This window comes from Vulpes vulpes, chromosome 10 (genome assembly GCF_048418805.1).
Source record: "Vulpes vulpes isolate BD-2025 chromosome 10, VulVul3, whole genome shotgun sequence".
Lineage (NCBI taxonomy): Eukaryota > Metazoa > Chordata > Mammalia > Carnivora > Canidae > Vulpes > Vulpes vulpes.
Window position 1 is genome coordinate 22603257 of NC_132789.1, and position 18249 is coordinate 22621505.

The 18249-nt window shown below is 57.9% G+C and overlaps 1 protein-coding gene across 1 annotated transcript in view; it reads right to left on the bottom strand.

Annotated features, from left to right (window-relative positions):
* The window catches only part of MN1 (MN1 proto-oncogene, transcriptional regulator), a 47236-nt gene extending 35329 nt beyond the window's left edge, over positions 1-11907 (bottom strand). The window contains exon 1 of the mRNA XM_072723126.1: positions 7819-11907. Within this exon, the coding sequence (XP_072579227.1) occupies positions 7819-11671 (3853 nt within the window). The 5' untranslated portion in view covers positions 11672-11907. The remainder of the gene's footprint in view (positions 1-7818) is intronic.
* Positions 11908-18249: the final 6342 nt, after the last annotated feature.

Below are 18249 nucleotides of genomic sequence, written 5' to 3' on the forward strand. Positions count from 1 at the left end.
CAGAATCAAACGCATCTACAAGCCACTTTGTTGTCACCAGACAGGCTGCTCGAAGAGGGAAATGGGGAATGTGGGTGCCACGAGGCACCAAAGTTAGTCCCAGGCTTCCTCCAAGGGCATGACAAAAGCCCTCTACTGCTGAGTAACCCTAGAGATGGTTTTTGGGACAAGCAGGATAAAAGCAAGACCTGGTTCCCTCCTGGGGGGGGATGGTCTTCAAAGTACTCGATTTTCCAAAGAACGTCCACAGCAATGGGCCCCAAATACAGCTCTGCCAAAGGGTCTCCCTGTTTCCCTAAACCATTGTCCAGCACGTTTCCTTCGCCCAAACCAAACACTAGCACAGATATGTCAGCCTACACCCCAGAAAACCCAGGGACCGCTGGAAGGATCGGAATCCCAGGGCCAAACATTTCATGAGGAATCCAAGATCTTCTACAGAGATGGGGGAGGCAGGAAGGAAGACAGAAGGGTTTGAGTCACTCGGTGGACCCTACCAGCAATTAGGGAAGAGGGGCAGGCTGAGTTTGCTGGAACCCTGAGCTTTAAAGTTCAGAACACTAAAAACCTGCTTTCTTACAAGGTGAGTTTGTGTTAGGATGTTTGCTGAGGGTGTTCCCCTTTTTTTGGATAAATCTATTCCATATCAGATGTTCCTTCTGGGACATGCAGACAGAGCCGATTGGTTATTGCAAATGCACTCAGACCTCCAAACTGTTCCATTCAATTGCCTTTATGTTTAAAAGGGCATTTGGGTCCACACGATGATGTGTAAATCGAGAAAGGATACTGCGCACATGATAGCTATAAAGTTCTCTCTCCAAGCCAGCTTTGCAAGGAAAGAGTTTTCTCAGCCAGGAGGGACAATGAGAATTTGGGATGCTGTGGCTATGACGGGCCTCCACTCATCGGGACCAGGGGTGCCAGGCCACCATGGCCTCGTCAGGCCAAAGCTCAAAGCTCTCAAGGACCCAGAAGAGCCCCTCGGACTTCGAGGCACAACCCGTGGCAGTTTCTCCACTGCCTCCTCTCCCAGGTCCTTTCTGGGCAAACACCATGTTGGAGCAAACCCTTCATCTCCTTCCCAAACCTTGGATGCCGCTGATTAAAATGCAGGCCAGCAAACAAAGCGGCCTCGGCGTCCTCTCAGAATTACACCCCAGGAGAACGCTGTCCCTCAAACAGCCATCCTGCTCCCAGAGGAAGTTTAGAGCTGGTGCCTCGTGATGTGCACGGCACAGGGCACCTTCTCTCGTACTCTGGAGTAACTGGCTGCCCTGCTGCGGCTGGGCATCGGGGTGCCCCTTGTCGAGTCGCTGCAGGGCCATCAGAAAATGATCGGGGCCCCCTCCTCACTGGGCTACCCACAGGGCAAAACGTGCCAGGGTCCCAGAACCATCTCTTCCTCCGGGTCCCCATTCACAGCTTCTAAGGGCCCCGCGTGGCGCTGAGTTAGGGACCGTCAGCCGAGCCGCTGTGCGTCAGGACACAGAGGGTCCCCCAAGGCAAGGCTGTGACTAATTCAAAGCCCGGCCTCGTCTCCTCCATGTTGGTACCAAAAGATTACAATGAAGGAGAGGAATTTCCATAAATGAGAAGCAGCGTCCGCTTCCCACAACGGGGAGGGGGAAGGGGGGAGGAGCGGGGAGGGGGGTGGGGGGGGTGGGCACCGATTCAAAGATTCCTCTCCTGGCTGGAGAGTGGTGTCAGCTGAACTCAGCCAGCGAGACACCTCCACGCACGCTCACGCACAAAACCCAGCAAGGGGCGATGTGCGTCTGCTACCAAAATACTCCAGATCAAAGTCACCCAAGCCCAGGAGGCCCGGGAGGCCGAGATTTCGTAATTAGGATCTTCAAAATCCTCCGTCTATTTTTAGGACTTGCGCTCATTCAGTCCTTTACAGAATCAGAACCTGTCAGCTAACGCCATTGAGACAAGGTTTAGCTCCCTTCCCCACTTGCCTTGGGAAAGCAGATTAAGGGTAAAGTGGAGGAGTGGCTGGATGATTTGATGGAAATACACTTGGCCATGCATATGTATATGTGCATGTGCTGGGGTGGGGCGTGGGGGACGGAGGAGGGGGGCTCCCTCGCACACTGAAACACAGGGGGCCCTGCCTTCCTCTCGTGGGCTCCAAGCATCCCCAGACCCGACACCCACTTCGGCCACACTCTTTCAAGCCGTCCCCCAGACCACTTCCTTTGGCTTCCGTGGGTTCGAGAAGGTGAGGAAGCTTGAAAATTTTCCACCAAATGTCTCTCTTCTCAATCACGCACTCATGTATATACCAACATCTCTACCACCAGCAATCAAAACCCACACTCAAATCTGTCCACCCAAGTCGGGCCTAAAAATAGACATCGTCCTAAAACAAACACATCGCTCGGCAAGTCAGAATCCCGACTTGAGTCAAAATGATGAAGCTGGTTATTCCAGACCCTCCAGACTGAATATTTGGGTGGAACAAACAAGGGGACGGAGAGGGAAGGACAGAAGGTACACCCACTGGTTACACCTTGTAGACAGACCCAGGTCCCCTCTGGCGTCAGAAGGTTTGGGGTTTTATGCTGCAATCTGCTGGGAGGCCTGGTTGCCCCCAAACACTCCCCGGACATTTGATCCCATAACATAAAAGCTATAGGTTTGTATTCTCTAAAATTAACCAGACGGAAATACGGTATTCCTTACCAGGAGTATTTATCTCCTAAGTGCCTTTGGCAAAGCAGATCACTCCCTGGGCAAAGAACATGACCCTACGTGATCGTCGCTCAAGTGGAGAGAAAGGTGATTTTGTTCAATCTTCCAGCGTGGAGTGAGTTCAGGAGATCCTGCGAAATCCCAAGGATACACTCAAGTTTGTCCTGCCAGAATATGGGAAGAATTTCCCTCCTCCAATTTCACCTGGTCCTCCCGGGCTGTTTATTAAAGATGTATATTTTATATCAGCAGAGAGTATCAGATAACTTCTTGGCAAGGGCAGGATCTATTCTTCAAGACCTATTAAGATTTTCAGGACCTATTAAGATTCTTTGTGGAAATTTAAATACCTCTGTCAGGCAAACAAAATCATATCGGGAATCATAGAATCTCATTGCTAGAAAGAGATATTAGATTAACCAGCCCTCACTCCCTTCCTAGAAACCTCAATAAAATAGAAGTACATTTCAACAGTCCCTTACTTCCGGTCTGAAGGGCCTCACAAGAAATGTAAATGAATTTATATTAAAGAGAGCTATCCTTGAGGGAAGCCCTTCCATCTACAAAAATTGTACATATTTATCTATTTACATATATACATATACATATGAAAGAATATGTGTCTGTATTTTATATCAGAAGGCAGGGGCTATTTAAAATCAAAACAGTCCTGGAAAATCCAGTGGTGGAAGCCATTAACAAGTTTGACAGCGATAAGCTTCAAACCCTTAAAAAAAAAAATCCTTGTCCTTTATTAATATTTAGTAGAAATGTATAATTGCAGATGTGCGCTATGTTGGGGTTTTATGTCGGGAGGCGGGCAAAGGAGACAGGTTTATTACAGCCATGAAATATTAAACAACCACCAAAGAACAGTAGTAGTATGTCCCGGACTAGCCAGGGAGGAGGCAGGCTGGACCGTCAGCTGCACAAAGGGGGATCCTATCTGTTTACATTACCCCTGATTAACACCTGCGATGTCTTGGGTTACATCTTCCGGAGGCGCAAAAGTCATATGAAGGCATGCAAGCCGCGCTGGGTGATTTTGCAGGGAAATGGGAATGCAAGGCTCCTCGCCTTCCCAAAACAAGTCTGAGTGAACCGAAAAAAAAAATCCTCTCCACGCCATGGGGAGTGGGGGAAAGTACTCAGGAAAGCAGCCCTAGGACCTCCTTCCTACCCCCACCACCCCCCCCACAAGCCTGCCCCCACGGCTTAGGAAACTCAGTGTCCCAATCCTGCCTGCCTACTATTTCTCAGCACTGCTTACTGTGTTCCGACCGGCACACTCAGAGAAGCATGAAATTCCAAAAATTTCTCCCGCATCACTGTAAAAATATCATACTTCCAAAAAGGGCAGGATTGCATGCACGGCGTCCACAGAGCCCTCTCGTATTTCTATGTGTGCAAAGGAACGTTTCTAGACTGCTCGGGATTTCAGGACAGACAGCAAGCCACGGAATGGAAGTTTGGCCAAGGATAAACTTATTGCAGTTAATTCAAGTTTTGAAAATCGTCAAGGGCAGGAGGGGGCGGGTGGTGAACCTACTTTTTCAGACTTAATACCCTCTTATCAACAGTTTATCATTTTTTCTTCCTTCTCTGTCTGTTCTGGAATTCCTCCTCAGCCACACACACCTATTACACAGAGAAGTGGACGATTTTGCAAACTCATCTCAAATTCGTGTAATCCTCGCTGATCTAAGAGATGTCTGGATAGGTCCAAACTCAAGCTGTTTTTCTCCTCGCTCTGCACACCCTCATCCTTGGCGCCCACCCGCCCCCCCACCCCCACCGCCCAAACTTTGTGCAAACAGAACCTCAAGATGAGATGAGGAATTGCACTATGTAAAAGAGGTTTGGTGGGTTAAGAAGTCAGGAAAAGCATAATTTGGAGACACTCGCTTACCTGGTTAAAAAAAAAAAAAAAAAAAAAAGGCCATCATCACACGTGATTCTGGCCTGGACTTTGCAGAACTACAACTTGCCATTTGAGCTCCCTCCCCCTGCCAAAGGACATCTAAACCCCATAAGACAAGCTGGGCACGTCCTACTGACTACACGGCTTGTGCAGGTCTGAAGACTTAGCCGCTCTCACCAATCCAAGCACAGATCATTTTGTTAAATACCGACTCGTATTTTGTCATCGGAGCGAAGAATTTCAGAAACGGTGTTAATATTTAATCACATTAGTACTGGCGTGTTTTACGGCGTGACAAAATAAAATATCATTACAAAAACGGGCTTTGCCTGAAAGGGGGTAGGAGAAAAGGTGCTGGCCGGGGGCTGGGACCCACAGAAGGTATATTCAAAGCTGCTGGACACTCCGCTTCATGGCTGACGGGCCCATGGGCATGTGTTTAAGGACAAGCAGAACGTTGTACTTTAGAATTTTTTTTAGACTCTATTTTGAAGTGGCACACTTCACTGATTTTCAGCCAGGGGACTCGGGGGCCTGTTCAAGGCTCTGTGTACCTATTTATACAACATGTGCAGATGGAACTGCAGGGTGTTATCATAATGAAAAGTTTAATCATCCTTATTTACTACCAGTAAGGGAGCAGGAATCGGATGCAGATACCTTATAAAGCCTTAACTAGCAGCCCCAAGGCTGCAGAAGCTGTGAGTGACCTCAATTCGGGGCTTTATCTAGGAAACTGTCCTTCCCACATCACAGAGTGGCAAACAAAGGAGGTCAAGTGGGTGTCCCTGCGATGCTGCTAAGGAGGCCAGCCCCACAGCCCATCCCCGAAGGAAGTCCCTGTCCCCACTCGCCTCCCCCCTGTGCAAGGGAGGGCTGCCTTTAGCTTACAGGGGGAACCAATCCTTAAGTGACTAGCATCTGTTTCCAAAAAAATATTTTCGCTCCTCTGACTGTGATAATGCAACAAACAAAACAAAACGTATCTTTAATGACATCTCTTCATTCACAGCCTGCATTTTTTTTTCTGGAAAGGAAAATTAAGGGGACCGCCAAGAGGGCTCTATGACACCTCCAAAAAAAATGTTAAAACCACTCTATTCCTCTTTACCCAGTCTACGAAGGCCCTTCAGAAGACTCGCAGGCCGAGGGCTACCGCTTTTTTTTTTTCTTTATTAATTCTCAAAATCAGGGGTTTTTTTTAAAAAAAAACTTTTCTCACCCTATCTCAGCCAATATGTTCTTAATTACTGAGGGGGGGGAGGGGAGAAGGGGGAGGGGGGAGGGGCAGCCAGGCCAAGGCAGGTAGAAGTGACAGGGGCTGGGATTTGTGCTAACCAGCTATCGATCGGGTAGGATCGAGATGTTGTGTACAAGAAAATAAAAGAGACTGTTGGAGTGGGGGGAGCGGGTGCGCCCGGGAGCCGCGCAAAGCAGGATGCTGTGTCCAAGTCCATTTTAAAAAGGAAGGGGGGGGGGGAGGAAAAAAAAAAAAAAACAGGGCAAAGGAGTGGAGGGTCCCAAACTAACCAATTTATGGCCTTGCCTGAGAGAAGCCTGGAGAATGCTGATGCTGGCCGCAGCGTCTGCCGTGCATGCTAAACACTCGGCTTCAAATGAGAGAGCAGCGTCCCGGGCTGGGCAGTAGGCGAACAAAGAGAAAAGCAGGGAGGCTGCATTCATGAATTAGAAAAACCTAAGCGGGAAAGCTACCAGGGACGGCAGGCAGGCAGCGCTGAAAGCCCCGAGTTCTGAGCCACCCAACTCCGGGCAGCACTTCCCCTCCCCCTCCTCCTTCCTCCTCCTCCTCCTCCTCCTCCTCCTCCTCCTCCTCCTCCTCCATCACATTCTCCTAAAATCTACCCACACCTTAAACCGAGGGTCCGGAGGCCCAGACAAACGAAGACAAGAGGAGAGATGAACTCTATGAGAGAGCAAGGATCCGGGGACAGATTTTTTTTTTTTTTTTAAAGACAGGGTTCAATCAGCAGCCGCTGCCTCCATGGCAATATTCAGCCCCCACCCCGTGAAACCTAGGGAAGGCATGTAGGGTTTAAAAGCAAAAGGTAGGAATTGGGGGTGGGGAGGGGAGAGGAACGATGTTACCTCATTTTAAGAAGCAATTATCTGTGAAAAAAAGGAAGGCCCTGTTAAAATAAAACGGTTCTCTACCGCAGTCTAGTCCTCTTCCCGTTAAAAACAAAACTGTTATGACTTTCACTGCGATGGCGGGCCCTGTGCTAACCCCCCACCCCACCCACCTTAAAAGGCCTCCGGGCCTGGTGGGGAGGGAGTGCTCAGAATGCAAACAAGAGCTGGGACTAGACATCTGTCACCAAAGCCCGGCAAGATATTGACAAACGCGGGTCCTTTGTGTCTTAAGAATATATATCCACACCCCATACACCAAGGATGCCCCTGGCTGAGTGGTCCACTTTCGGCCGAGCAGACCCCACCCCAGCCCCTGCACCCCCAGCCAAATATCGAGGAGGTGCCACCAGGAAAAGCCTGCCTGCCTCCTACAACCAGACAGGTCTCCAGGTTTCCAATGAAACCCTAATAGTTAAGAAGAGACAAAACAGCTATTCATTAGGAACAAATGTCAAATTAGGCGTTGCCTCTGAGTGATGCTGCTGACACCAGCACCGGTAACTTTTTTTTTTTTTTTCCTTCTAAAGATGCTGGCACACGGAAGAGAACTCAACCTGGAGGCTGCCTGACTGGGAAAAGGTGGGAAGGTTATTAGCGCAACTTCCCAGGTATCCTGCCAGGAAAGGAGGGGGTGGACAGGTACACAACTCCTACAAAGTGGAACCAGCCAGGGAAAGGGGCCTGCCTTGTCCTGTGGGCACCCAGCCACTCAGTTAAAACTTGGTGAGGGGACTCTGAAATAATCCCCAAAGGGCTACCATGGAAGTTCCTACCTCTGTGTGTGACTCTCGAATCCACCTGGCAGCATCTGGCCGGGGTGAGGGGGGGGGGGGGATGCGTGCGTGTGGAAGTGGGGAATCTGCCCACAGGGCCCCCACTGTAAATGGAAGGGAGGGTATCCAGCTCTGAGCTGGGCGTTAGGAGGGCCCTGCCCTCCTAACCCCAAGGGATGATCCCCTCTGATGGAGCACTCCAGGCCTGGCTAAGGCCTGCAGTGGGGGTGGGGACCAGCCTGGGGGAGCCGAGAAGGGAACAAGCGCATATACCTTCTTTGCTGTTGGGGTTCTGGGGTTTGGCCTTCTCCCAAGGTGCCAGCGTCTTGTCGTCGTCCGCGCCGTCCACCAAGGCCTTGTCAGCGGGCATGTACCAGGTGGCGCTGTGCTCTGCCATCAGCGAGTCCAGGTCGATGGTGCTCATGGCGCTCTTGACGGCCTCTGAGCAGCAGCTGCCCAGCTCGCTGTCACCGTTCTGCGCGCCCGAGGACCCCACGGCGCACTCACCCTTCTTGCCACCTTTGAGCCCCAGGGGCTGGTCCTCAGAGATGCTGAACTGCTGCCTCTGCAGCTGGATCTGCGCCTGGAGGATCTCCAGGGGGTGGATCTCGTCGGGGGGCGGTGCGCCGCTGCTGCTCGTCGGGGTGCGGACCTGCTCCAGGCCGGGCGTGCCGGGATGGCCCGCGCCCCCGCCGCCGTAGCTGTCGGGGGTGGAGGTAGAGGTAGACATGATGCCCAGGCCGAGCGGGGGCGGGGGCGCCTTAGGTCCGTGTTCCCCAGCGCCCACCCCACGGGGCGGGAGTTTGGGCGAGCCTGTCACCAGGGGGCTCCTACTCGCTTTGGCCAGGGCTGGGGGGTTGTCGGAGCTGGACGACACCTCGTCCTCGTTGGCGTAGCTGGTGCTCACCTCGTCCGAGGCAAACTCGCCCACGTGCGGGGAGCTCCCGTCCGACTTGGCCCCGCCGTCCAGGGAGGCCATGAGGTCCGGCTGGTCCCCCAGGAGCAACTCGGCCCCCTTCCCCCACGACGGCGACGTGAGCGCTTTCTCGTGGGGCGTGGGGGCCCCGCGAGCCTCGCCCGCGCTGGCGCTGGCGCTGGTGGCGCTGGCGGAGCTGCCCCCGACGGCCGCGCCCTGCGCCGGCTGCTGCTGCCCCGGGCTCACCCCGGGCGCGCCCCCGCTGTCGGGCGCCGCCGGGTACTTGTCGAAGAAGGTCCCGGGGCTCACGTGACCGCTGTCCCGTTTTCTGCGGCCCCGGCCCCGGCCGCCGCCCCCGGGGACCGGCTTGCCGTCGTTCCCGGACGTGGACTCCAGGGTGTAGTTGGGGGACAGGCTGGTGCCGTCCCCGGGGGCGGGCGGGTTGGGCGGCCCCGAGGCCTTGGAGCCGCTGCTGCCCGTCCCCGGCGCGCCTGCGGGCCCCGGGGCGCCGGGGGCGGCCCCTGCGGGGAAGTAATCCGAGCCCGGGTTGCCGGCCGCCGCCGCGCCGTCCGCCTCGTTCTGGCTCAGTTTCCTCTTGCCCTCGGGCGGGTTCTTCTTGTTGAAGGTCACGTTGAGGTTAGGGGCTCCGAGGCTGGCGATCATGTTCTGGCAGGCGGTGGAGAGTGCCGCCAGGCAGCTCTGGCCGAACAGGTTGTCCTTGGAGCTGGGCTTGCTGAAGGAGCCCAGCGACAGCGCGCCCAGCTTACTGGCCGCGGCGCGCTGGCTGGGCTGGAAGTCGGGCTGCGGCGGGTAGGCGCCCCCTCCGCCCCCGCCGCCCCCGCCCGCGCCCGCGCCCCCGCCCGCGCCCCCGCCCGCGCTCGGGGGCGAGTTCACGCCCGGGCCGCTGTGCGGCGTGGCCTGCCGGCTCGCCGCGCCGAACGGGAAGCCGGGCTGGCCCCCGAGCGCCGCCGGGGCCGTGAAGTCGGGCGGCGGGGGCCGGCGCTCGGAGGGGGCGCTGGGCAGCCCCACCCCGGCCCCGGGCGACTGCAGCTGGCCCAGCCCCGCCAGGCTGCCCCCGAACTGCAGGCCCGGGGAGGGCAGCGCGGGCACGTGGCCCTCGCCGGGCATCCGCAGGGGCTCCTGCAGAGGGCCCCGGAACAGCACTCCCGAGCCCCCGGGGGGAGGGGGCGGCGCCAGGCCCGGGTCGTGCGGGCCGCAGTCGGCCGGCAGGCCCGAGCCGCCCATCCTGCGGGGCAGCAGGTCCCCCGGCGGCGGCGGCGGGTGCGGACCTGGGAACCACGCGCTCTCCTGCGCCAAGTGGGGCGCCTGCTGCTCGAAAGCGCCCAGGCGCCCCGCGCCCGCGCCCGCGCCCTCGCGCTCAAAGTTCGGCTGGGCCAGGCCGCCCACCGGGCCGCTGTGTACCAGGCCGCCCTGGCCCACGTCCCCGGGGTGGCCCAACTGGGCCAGGTTGGGCTGGCGCAGCCGCTGCTGCTGATTCCGCGACGCCATCTGCTTAATCATGAGGGCCGCGTTTTGGCGCTGCTGCTGTTGCTGCTGCTGCTGCTGCTGCTGCTGCTGCTGTTGCTGCTGCTGCTGCTGCTGCTGCTGCAGGGACTGGTGGTCCGGGGCCGGATGCTGCAGGGGTGGCCCTGAGGGGAAGCTGTCGGGCACGGGCGGCGTGAACTCGCCCGGTAGGCCCGAGTAGGCGGAGGGCGAGAGGTGGTTGTCCAGCGCGCCGTTGTGCATGCTCCCGTTCCACGAAGCGCAGCGGTCCACTCCCGCGCTGCCCGGGAAGTCAAAGCGCGGCCTCTTGGCCACATTCATGTAGGGGGGCGCGTCGAAATGCTGCAGCCGCTGGTTGGGCGCCTGCTGGGGAGGGGGATGCTGCATGTTGAACACAGGCTCCGAATACGGGTGCATGCTCCGGTTCTCCAGCCGGTGGATGGGGTACTCGAACTGTGCGTGCTGGCTGGGCAGCATGGGGCCCCCGTCCTGCAGGCCGCCGCTGGGCGTGCCCGCCTCGCCCTGCTGGGGCCGCGGGAGCGCAGGCGGGCACGAATTTTGTCGGACGAGAAGCCCGGGTGGCGGCGGCGCCGGCGGCTGCTGCTGCTGCTGGGGCTGCGGCGGCTGCTGCGGGGGCTGCTGTGGAGGGGGCGGCGGGGCCTGCTGGGGAGGCTGCATTAACGGGTGCCTGGAGCCTACTCCCGGCTCCAGCCCCACCGGCATCTTGCGGGCCCCACCGAACCTCTCGAAGAACACGCCGTGCTGCTGCTGCTGCTGCTGCTGTTGCTGTTGCTGCTGCTGCTGCTGCTGTTGCTGTTGCTGCTGCTGCTGCTGCTGGGCGTGCATTTTGGACAAGCCCACCATGCCTGCAGCTCTGGGCATGGCCGAAGCACCGGGGAAAGAGCCCCCGGGAACCTGGCGCCCCGCCGCATAATGAGGCAGCTGCCCCTCGGAATCGGAGGGCGAAAACATGTCGAAATGTCCCGAGGGCGCCTCGCCAGGGTAATTGTATTCCAGCGAGTCGACGGCTCCTTGGTTCGCCACCCTTCGGGGCTCCAGACTGTGGGAATCGGAGCCGCTGGGGGCGGGCAGGCCGTGAAAGGAGGCGGCCCGGTTAGGGCTCTGGTCCAGCGGCAAGCATGGGGCAGGCACCGCATGACCCGAGGCGCCCGAACTGTGGAAGTCCGGGAGGTTCCCTGGTCGCTGCGGGCCGAAGCTCTCGGGCCCCTGGCTCTCCGCCATGTGGTCATAACCCTCCGCGAAGGGCGGCTGGCTGCCCAGGCCGCCGGCGGCGCCGCCGTACCCAAGTAGGCGACCCCCGTGCAGGCACGAGGCCCCCGGGTCCGGGCCGCCGAAGTTGCCCCCAAAGTGGGGGTGATGTTGGTGGGGGTGGTGGCCTCCCGGGTGGCCGTGGTGCGGCTGCTGGCCTCCAAAGAATCCGTGCACCGGCTGCGCCTGCAGCCCCCCCGCGTGCAACTCCGAGTGGCCCCGCGCGTGGAAGCCGTAAGGCTCCATGTTCATGCTCAGGATCGGGGGCTCGCCCAGCGCGCTCATGGCAGGGTCCACCGGGCCAGGGGGTCCCCCCGCGTGGAAAGCCGGGGCCTTAAAGTGGGCATTCATGCTTAGTCCGGCCTCGGTAAAGTTCCTCTCGCCCTGGCCAGCGTTCCTGCTGTTGATCTGGGGCTCGAATTGGTCCAGCCCAAACATACTTGGCAGGGGGCGGGGGGATCAATAGGGCATGACAGCCTGCTCTCGGCGGCGCGCCTCCGGCCAGCTAAACGCTCCGGCCCGGGGTCGGGCGCTGCGGGACGCTCGGCACCGCGGGGGCGCAGTGCGCACCGCCGCCTCGCCCGGGAGCGCAGGCGGGGGGCAATCGGCTCCTCTCCCGAAGCTCTGGCTCCGCCGGACCCGGGCCTCTCACGTCTTGCGGTGCCGCGGGGCCTCCGGGAGCCGTGCTGGGGGGCCCATGCCCCGGCGGTTGGCACGGCCGCGGGTGGGTTTGCGCGGGGGGGACGGAGCTGCGGGCGGGTGGAGACAGAAAGTTAAGTGGGGGGAAGCAGGCGGGAAGGAGGAAGGGAGAGCGGAGCGGTCACCTTCTCAAGTCCGATCGGGCCGGGTGGGAAGCCCCAGGCCGTCCCCCGAAGCCTCCCGGAGTCCGTGGCGGAGCGGCTACGGGGCCGAGCGGGGAGACCCCTCAGCGCCGTGGCTGGCGCCCGGGCGTGGGCCGAGCGGTCCCTCCCCCCGCCCCGCGGAGTCCCCGCGCCCCGCAGCCCGAGCCTCGCCGGGCACGGGCCGCTCGACAGTCTCCGGCGGACAGTCTGCGCGAGCCGGCGGCGGCGGCTTCAGCGGGGCGCTTCAGCGGGGCGGCAAGCGGGGCGGCAAGCGGGAGGCTCCGCTCGGCATCACGAGCGCGCGGCGGGGCCGGGTGCGAGCCGCCTGGTCCTCGTCTGCTCGGCCTCGGGGCTCGCGGGGGTCTCGGCGCCGGCGTCCAGGCGCGCGCGGGCAGCGAGGCGGAGGTCGGGGCGCTCGCAGGCTCGGGCTCCCTGCCTCCGCGCCGAGGCGCTTCCCGGCCCGCCTCGGACCCGCGGAGGGGGGCGTACGCGGTCGGGGCCCGGCCGGGCGAGCGCGCCGGGGCGTTCCGAGGGTCTCGGCTGCGCTCGAGGAGCCCGGGGCGGGGGGCGGGGGCAGCCTGGGGGGGCCCGCGCACCCCTCTGCTGGCCGGCGGGGGGGCTCCGCGTGGGGCGTTCCGAGGGTCTCGGCTCCCCTCTCGGCGTCTGCCTCTCGCCCGGCGCCGGGAGAAGCAGCAACAAGTTTTGCATTTCAGCAATCAATTTCAGCCATTACATTTGCACCAATCAGCGCAGCCCGAGCTCCGGGCCCGGGGCGGGGCTCGCTCTTAAGGTGGTCCTGGGTGCTGGCGGCCGAGGCCCCCGCCGTGGACCCGCACCCGGCCGGCTCGGGGGTGCCCCGCGCGGGGCCTGCCTCGGGGTCGGCGCCGGGGCGCTGGGGGGCGCGCCCCGGCCTCCTGGCGCCCGGGCCGGAGAGGGCGCGGGCGGGGCACGGCGGGAGCCTGGCTTTGTTCGCCCCCCTTGCCACTCGCAGTCCCCAGCTCCCCACCCCTCACTGAAGCGAGACCTGCGGGTTGGGCAGGGGGCGGGGAGGTGGGCGGTAAGCGGTGCGGGGCGCTCAGACAATGGGGTCGCCTAGCAAAGCTCTTGGACTCGCCACGGAAAGTCACCGAGAGTCCACTGCGCTTCGTCCCCGGGGCGAGCCCGCGGTTCTCCGCCGCTGTCCGCTTGCTAGTGGCACCCGAGTTGGCGGGCCCTCGCATTTTTCTGGAGGTGGAAGCAGACGGGGAACCCCGAAAGTTAGGTTTCTGCTGGAGAGCCCCGGGCGCGTGCTCACTCCGCCTCAGTGGGGCGCGCACAATTGTTCCCCATCCCCACTGTCTGGGGCTCCCGGTTCTCAGTCGCCGGCTTTCCGCCCAGAGGAGCCGTGACCACTCGGCTACTTGGGGCGGGGGGGGGGGGGGCGGGATGGGGATGGGGGGTGCACCTCGGATGCACGCAGAGCCCGAGCCGCCAGGCCGCTGGGAGCTTGGAGAAGACCCGCGCTCCGAGGGCGCACCCGCCCGCCCGCCCGAGCACCCCACTCCGGACACTGGGGCCAAGGCCCAGGCCCTCCAGGGGCTCGAGGTTGGCCTCCTTAAGAGATCAATTAAACTGAAGAGGCCGAGGAACCGAATTGGGTTGTGATACTAAAATCAATAGGAGTAATTTAATATCTGCCCTGCTCTTTATGAAATATTTATCCCAATAATCTTAGTTAAAATGTTTAGATCTTTCTGATCCCCACTGAGGGCTGAAATCTATCTTGCAATTAGAAGTTGGGAGTCCGAGGGAATGGAGGGTAGAGGGAAGGTGTTTATTCTATGTGCCTGCGTGTGTGTATTTTCCTCCCTAAAGTGCGTGTAAGGGAGGAAGGGGGAGAAGGCCTGTAATTTCCCTTGCCATAAAATAGCACGAGGCGATTTTGCTAGCAGACCAGCATTCTTAGGAGAAGGGGAGGGGGAAGAAAAAGAACTTTCTTTGAAGTGCCCCTGATATCGCTATTAAATCTAAATAAAATTAAGCATGGTGTATAAAAATGCCTTTTCCCCCCACAAAAGAAAAGTGTTTATCACCCAAGTCTGTCTAGCGTTTGCTAAATTGCGCATGAAATCTGAAATGAAATAAACGTTATAATAAAACCAACCCCTGAGCCCTTTTTATTTAAAAACCTCAGATTAAGCACTCCACCGTCGCGGGCACGAGTTAAAAAGTTACCACGTTGTGTGTGCACACCGATTCATTGCTCCCGGGAGTCGCTGCTGGGAAAGCAGCTCTGGGTGTTCCTGAGCCAAAGTGCCAGGAAAATGGGTTCCCCTTCGGGTGAGGGGAGGTGGGAAGCAGGGTCTCTGGAGGGACTCCTGAAGGAAATCACACCCCTCCCCAAAAGAATAGTAATGAAAACAAGCAATAAAAGCCCGCAACTTTGAAACTCAGGGAGCTGAAGCCAGCTCAGATCCCAGCTCCTTCCCGGGACCTTCCTGTTGTGGATGTCTACAGATTTTTTTTTTCTTTTTGAAATTAAAAATGAAAATTACCCCCACCAAAAATGGGGTCCATAAATAAGCATCGGGAAGAAGTATTTGTACAAGGCGGTGGAGTTTTAAAAGGATTTTTCTGCAGGATCAGGTTGTTGGTCTGTGATTAAATATTGATTTTGTGTAATTAGTTTTCATGTGAACTATCCTCTTGCTGATAGCTTAGAGGTTTCAGAACTAGAAAGAAATGGAATCGGACATGGAAATTATTACTTAGCAAAGTGACAGGGAAGTGAGAGCCGGAAAAGACTGGGGCTTGGCTGATTTAGGCACAAAGAAATAAAGGTACTGGGTAGGCCTCCCATGACCCCCACACATACACCATCCCTCACCCAGGGCCCCAGGCTGGAGACTGGGACACCCTGAGCCTCCTGGTCAGGAAAGGGACCAGTAGGGGGAATGTCACCACCAGGAAGAGGACCCCACAGGAGCAAAGTCCTATGCAAAGCCCATGATGGCTGGTGGCGCACCTTGTCCAGAGCCATGGGTGCTAGGAGATGGGTATCTTGGGAGACCGTATGTGAGGAGCATTACATCTCTGTGTGTGTCTGGAGGGAATGGGGGAAGTTGGGACCTGTCTGGAGCCCTGGGTGGGCCAAGGGCAGTGGGAAGAATGGCCCACAGATCTGCAGTCTGGGGAGAGCGGGGTTGGGGTGTGCTCTAAGCTGAGGCATGACTTCACACAGGGGTGGGGGTCCCCTGAACACCTGGGCAGGTTTCCTGTGGAATAATGCTGTGTGCTCCAGGGAGGGGGGGGGAGGGGTGTGGGAGTATTTTTCTGGGGCTGTTTCCAAGAGTTCAGTCTACAAGGTGTGTGAGTGTCTGAAAGGAGGGTGTGTTTGGGCCTGGCTGGGTTTCTGTTCAGGATGTGTCTGGGTCACCTTTCCTTCACACTCTGAATGTTGTGCGGGTGTATGGCATGTGTGCATTTGTGTCTTCGCCCCTGTGGGGGAGGCAGAGCATGGGGTGTGTTTGCGGGAATGCTTTCACGTGTCTCGAGGTGTCTTGGGGCGTCTGGAGGCACCTCATGAGTGTCCCTGGGGTAGGTACTATCTATCCCCCAACCCCAGACCTGTCTGCGTGGGCGCCTGTGTTTGCACCTAGGCGTGTGCGGCTGCCTCACACCTTGTGTGCCCATATCTCTGCTCAAGTGTGTCTGTTTTCCCTGTGAGTGTGAGAGTGGGCTCCCGCCTGTGTCCATATGTGCTCGTGGACACGCGGGTGTGTGTGCCTCCAAGATGTGGGCGCCCCTGCGCGTGCCTGGATGCGCACTCGGCCTCCCAGGGCCCGCAGCTTCTTTGAAACAGACACATTGCCCCCTAGCGCTCAGACGATTCAAAGTCCCCGCCCGCCGGCACAGAGCCGGGAGCAGCGGGGAGCCGCGGGGAGCCCGCGGGGTCCCCCCACCCCCAGGTCCTTCCTTCTCTTTTCTGTTTCCCCTCCTTCAGCCCTGCCCTCCAGGGATGCTGAATGTGCGGGCATCCAGCGCAGGCCTCAGGGATGGAGAAAGGAGACAGCTGGACCAGGGCCCCAGCTAAAGAGGGATGCTCCCAGCTGGTGACAAGCAGGGGGCTGCCTGGAATGGCCCCCAGTGAGCCACCAGAACTCTCCCTGCTGGGACCGAGGGCCTGGCATATTCGAACCAGCCCAGGAGCTCCAGTTTAAGAGGGGGCCCCCCACTCAGTGAAAACGCCACTCAACAAAAACACAGAACGACCAACCGGCACTCAACACCCTTCACCCAGTAGACACACGGCCCTCACACCTGCCAACACCAAGACAGGCACACACGACCACACACACCTCCAGAGTGGACATGTCTGTACACACTCACACGCATGCATTCATGCACACCTCCATAATGGACATGTCTGAACATCGCAACTGGGTATGGAAGGCTCATTGCTAATTGTTTTACATCTGGGATCCCATTTCTTCCTCACAGGAGCCGCCCCATGGAGTTGGGCTCCATACCCATTTTGGATGAGGACGTGGAGCCTCCCACTGGCCAAGTGACTTTCCCAGAGTCAAACAGTGACAGAGCTGGGATCCCAAACCAATCCACTTGACCCTGAGACCCAGCTCTTAACCACGGCTTGCTCTCCCTGAATGTGATCCTTCAGGTGAAGCACTTAGCACAGTGCTGGGTACATGGTAAGTGCCAAGCAATGTTAGCTGCCTTTATCGCTACTGCCACTATTATCACTGTTGATATGATCGTGGCCATCATGAGTATCCTTAGGCTCTGTGTGTTCCCCTTTCACGCACAAGCAGGAGAGAGTGCCTTGTACATGTGCACACGCACAGGTGTGCACACACATACACATCCATACATCCTCAGCCTTTTCTCCCTTAACCCCCAGGTCCCTTAGAGCTTGGGCACTCACAGGAACCACAGCAGCCCCGAGTCTCTGTGCAAGCCGTCTCCTAGGAGCCCCGAACGGGACCCACTTCCCCTGACACCAAGGGTAGAGCATCCACGCGATGACTCTCTCTCCTGAGTCAGTGGTGGAAAGGGTATGATTTTGGCATTATGTAGATTACAGATTCAAACCTTGTCTTCACCCCTTTTGAGCTGTGCAGCCTTGGCCAAAATATTTCCCTCCTCCTGACCTCAGTTTCTCCTGTTGAAAAGGGAACTCACAGCCAGTGCATATGGAGCATGAGGATTAGAGACAATGCTTAAAAAGTGACATAGAGCATGACATACGGCCTCTCTTATTACTATTATTATCATTATTATTTCTGCTGTGTTTGGATCCAGGGAGGTGGAGAGCAAAATAATGATCCCAAAGAAATGGGATTTATTTGACAAATCAGCCTTGCCTCACTAGCCAATCTTTGAGAGAAAGGATGATTCTCATAGGTGGTCACCTCAACCTCCCTGACCTCACAACTGTGCTATTATAAATGAGTGCAGGCCCATCACCTGTCCAGAGAGGACCTGGGGCTGAAGCCTCGGGGAGGGCCTATATGGCTGAGCCAGAGGATAGGAGCTGGCTAGAGGTTGCAAGGGATGAGACCCTAATGCAGCCACAGGCTGCCAGTTGCTAAGCAACCGCATCTCCTCCCACTCTCTCTGCGCATGATGCCTGATATTTTTGGGGGGTCTGTCCTCCATCTGTCCATTGAGTGCTTACTGTGTGCCAGGGCACAGGCTGGGAACTCAGGAAAAAGTGGGAGTTGCAGTCCCAGCTCTCAAGCCAGATCAAAGAAACCACCTCATATTATATACTACATTACACACTGGAAGGGATAAAATAATTGCACTGGGAGGGAGGGATAATAGAGGAGTTCCTAGAGGTGGGTTTTGAAGGTAGAATAAGAGTTTAACAACCAGAACAGGGTCAAGGGACTTTCCAAGCAGATAAATCAGGTTAGAGTGCATGGGGGAGGGTCTTTGTTTAGAGCTGGATGAGGGAAAGGCAAGAGTCAAGCTCAAGAGGTCAGGAGGACTGGGGGGACTGGGGGGCCACAAGACAGGTGAGAAAGTCTAGATATTGTCCTAGGGAGCCGCGAAAAGGTTTTTAAGCAAAGTCAAGTGCCTTTCAAGGTGGACCCAAAAGCCATCTTCACTGGTTTCCCTGGAAACAGAGCCCGGGATAGGAGAGAGCCCCAGGTTTGTCCCCAGGCAGGCAGC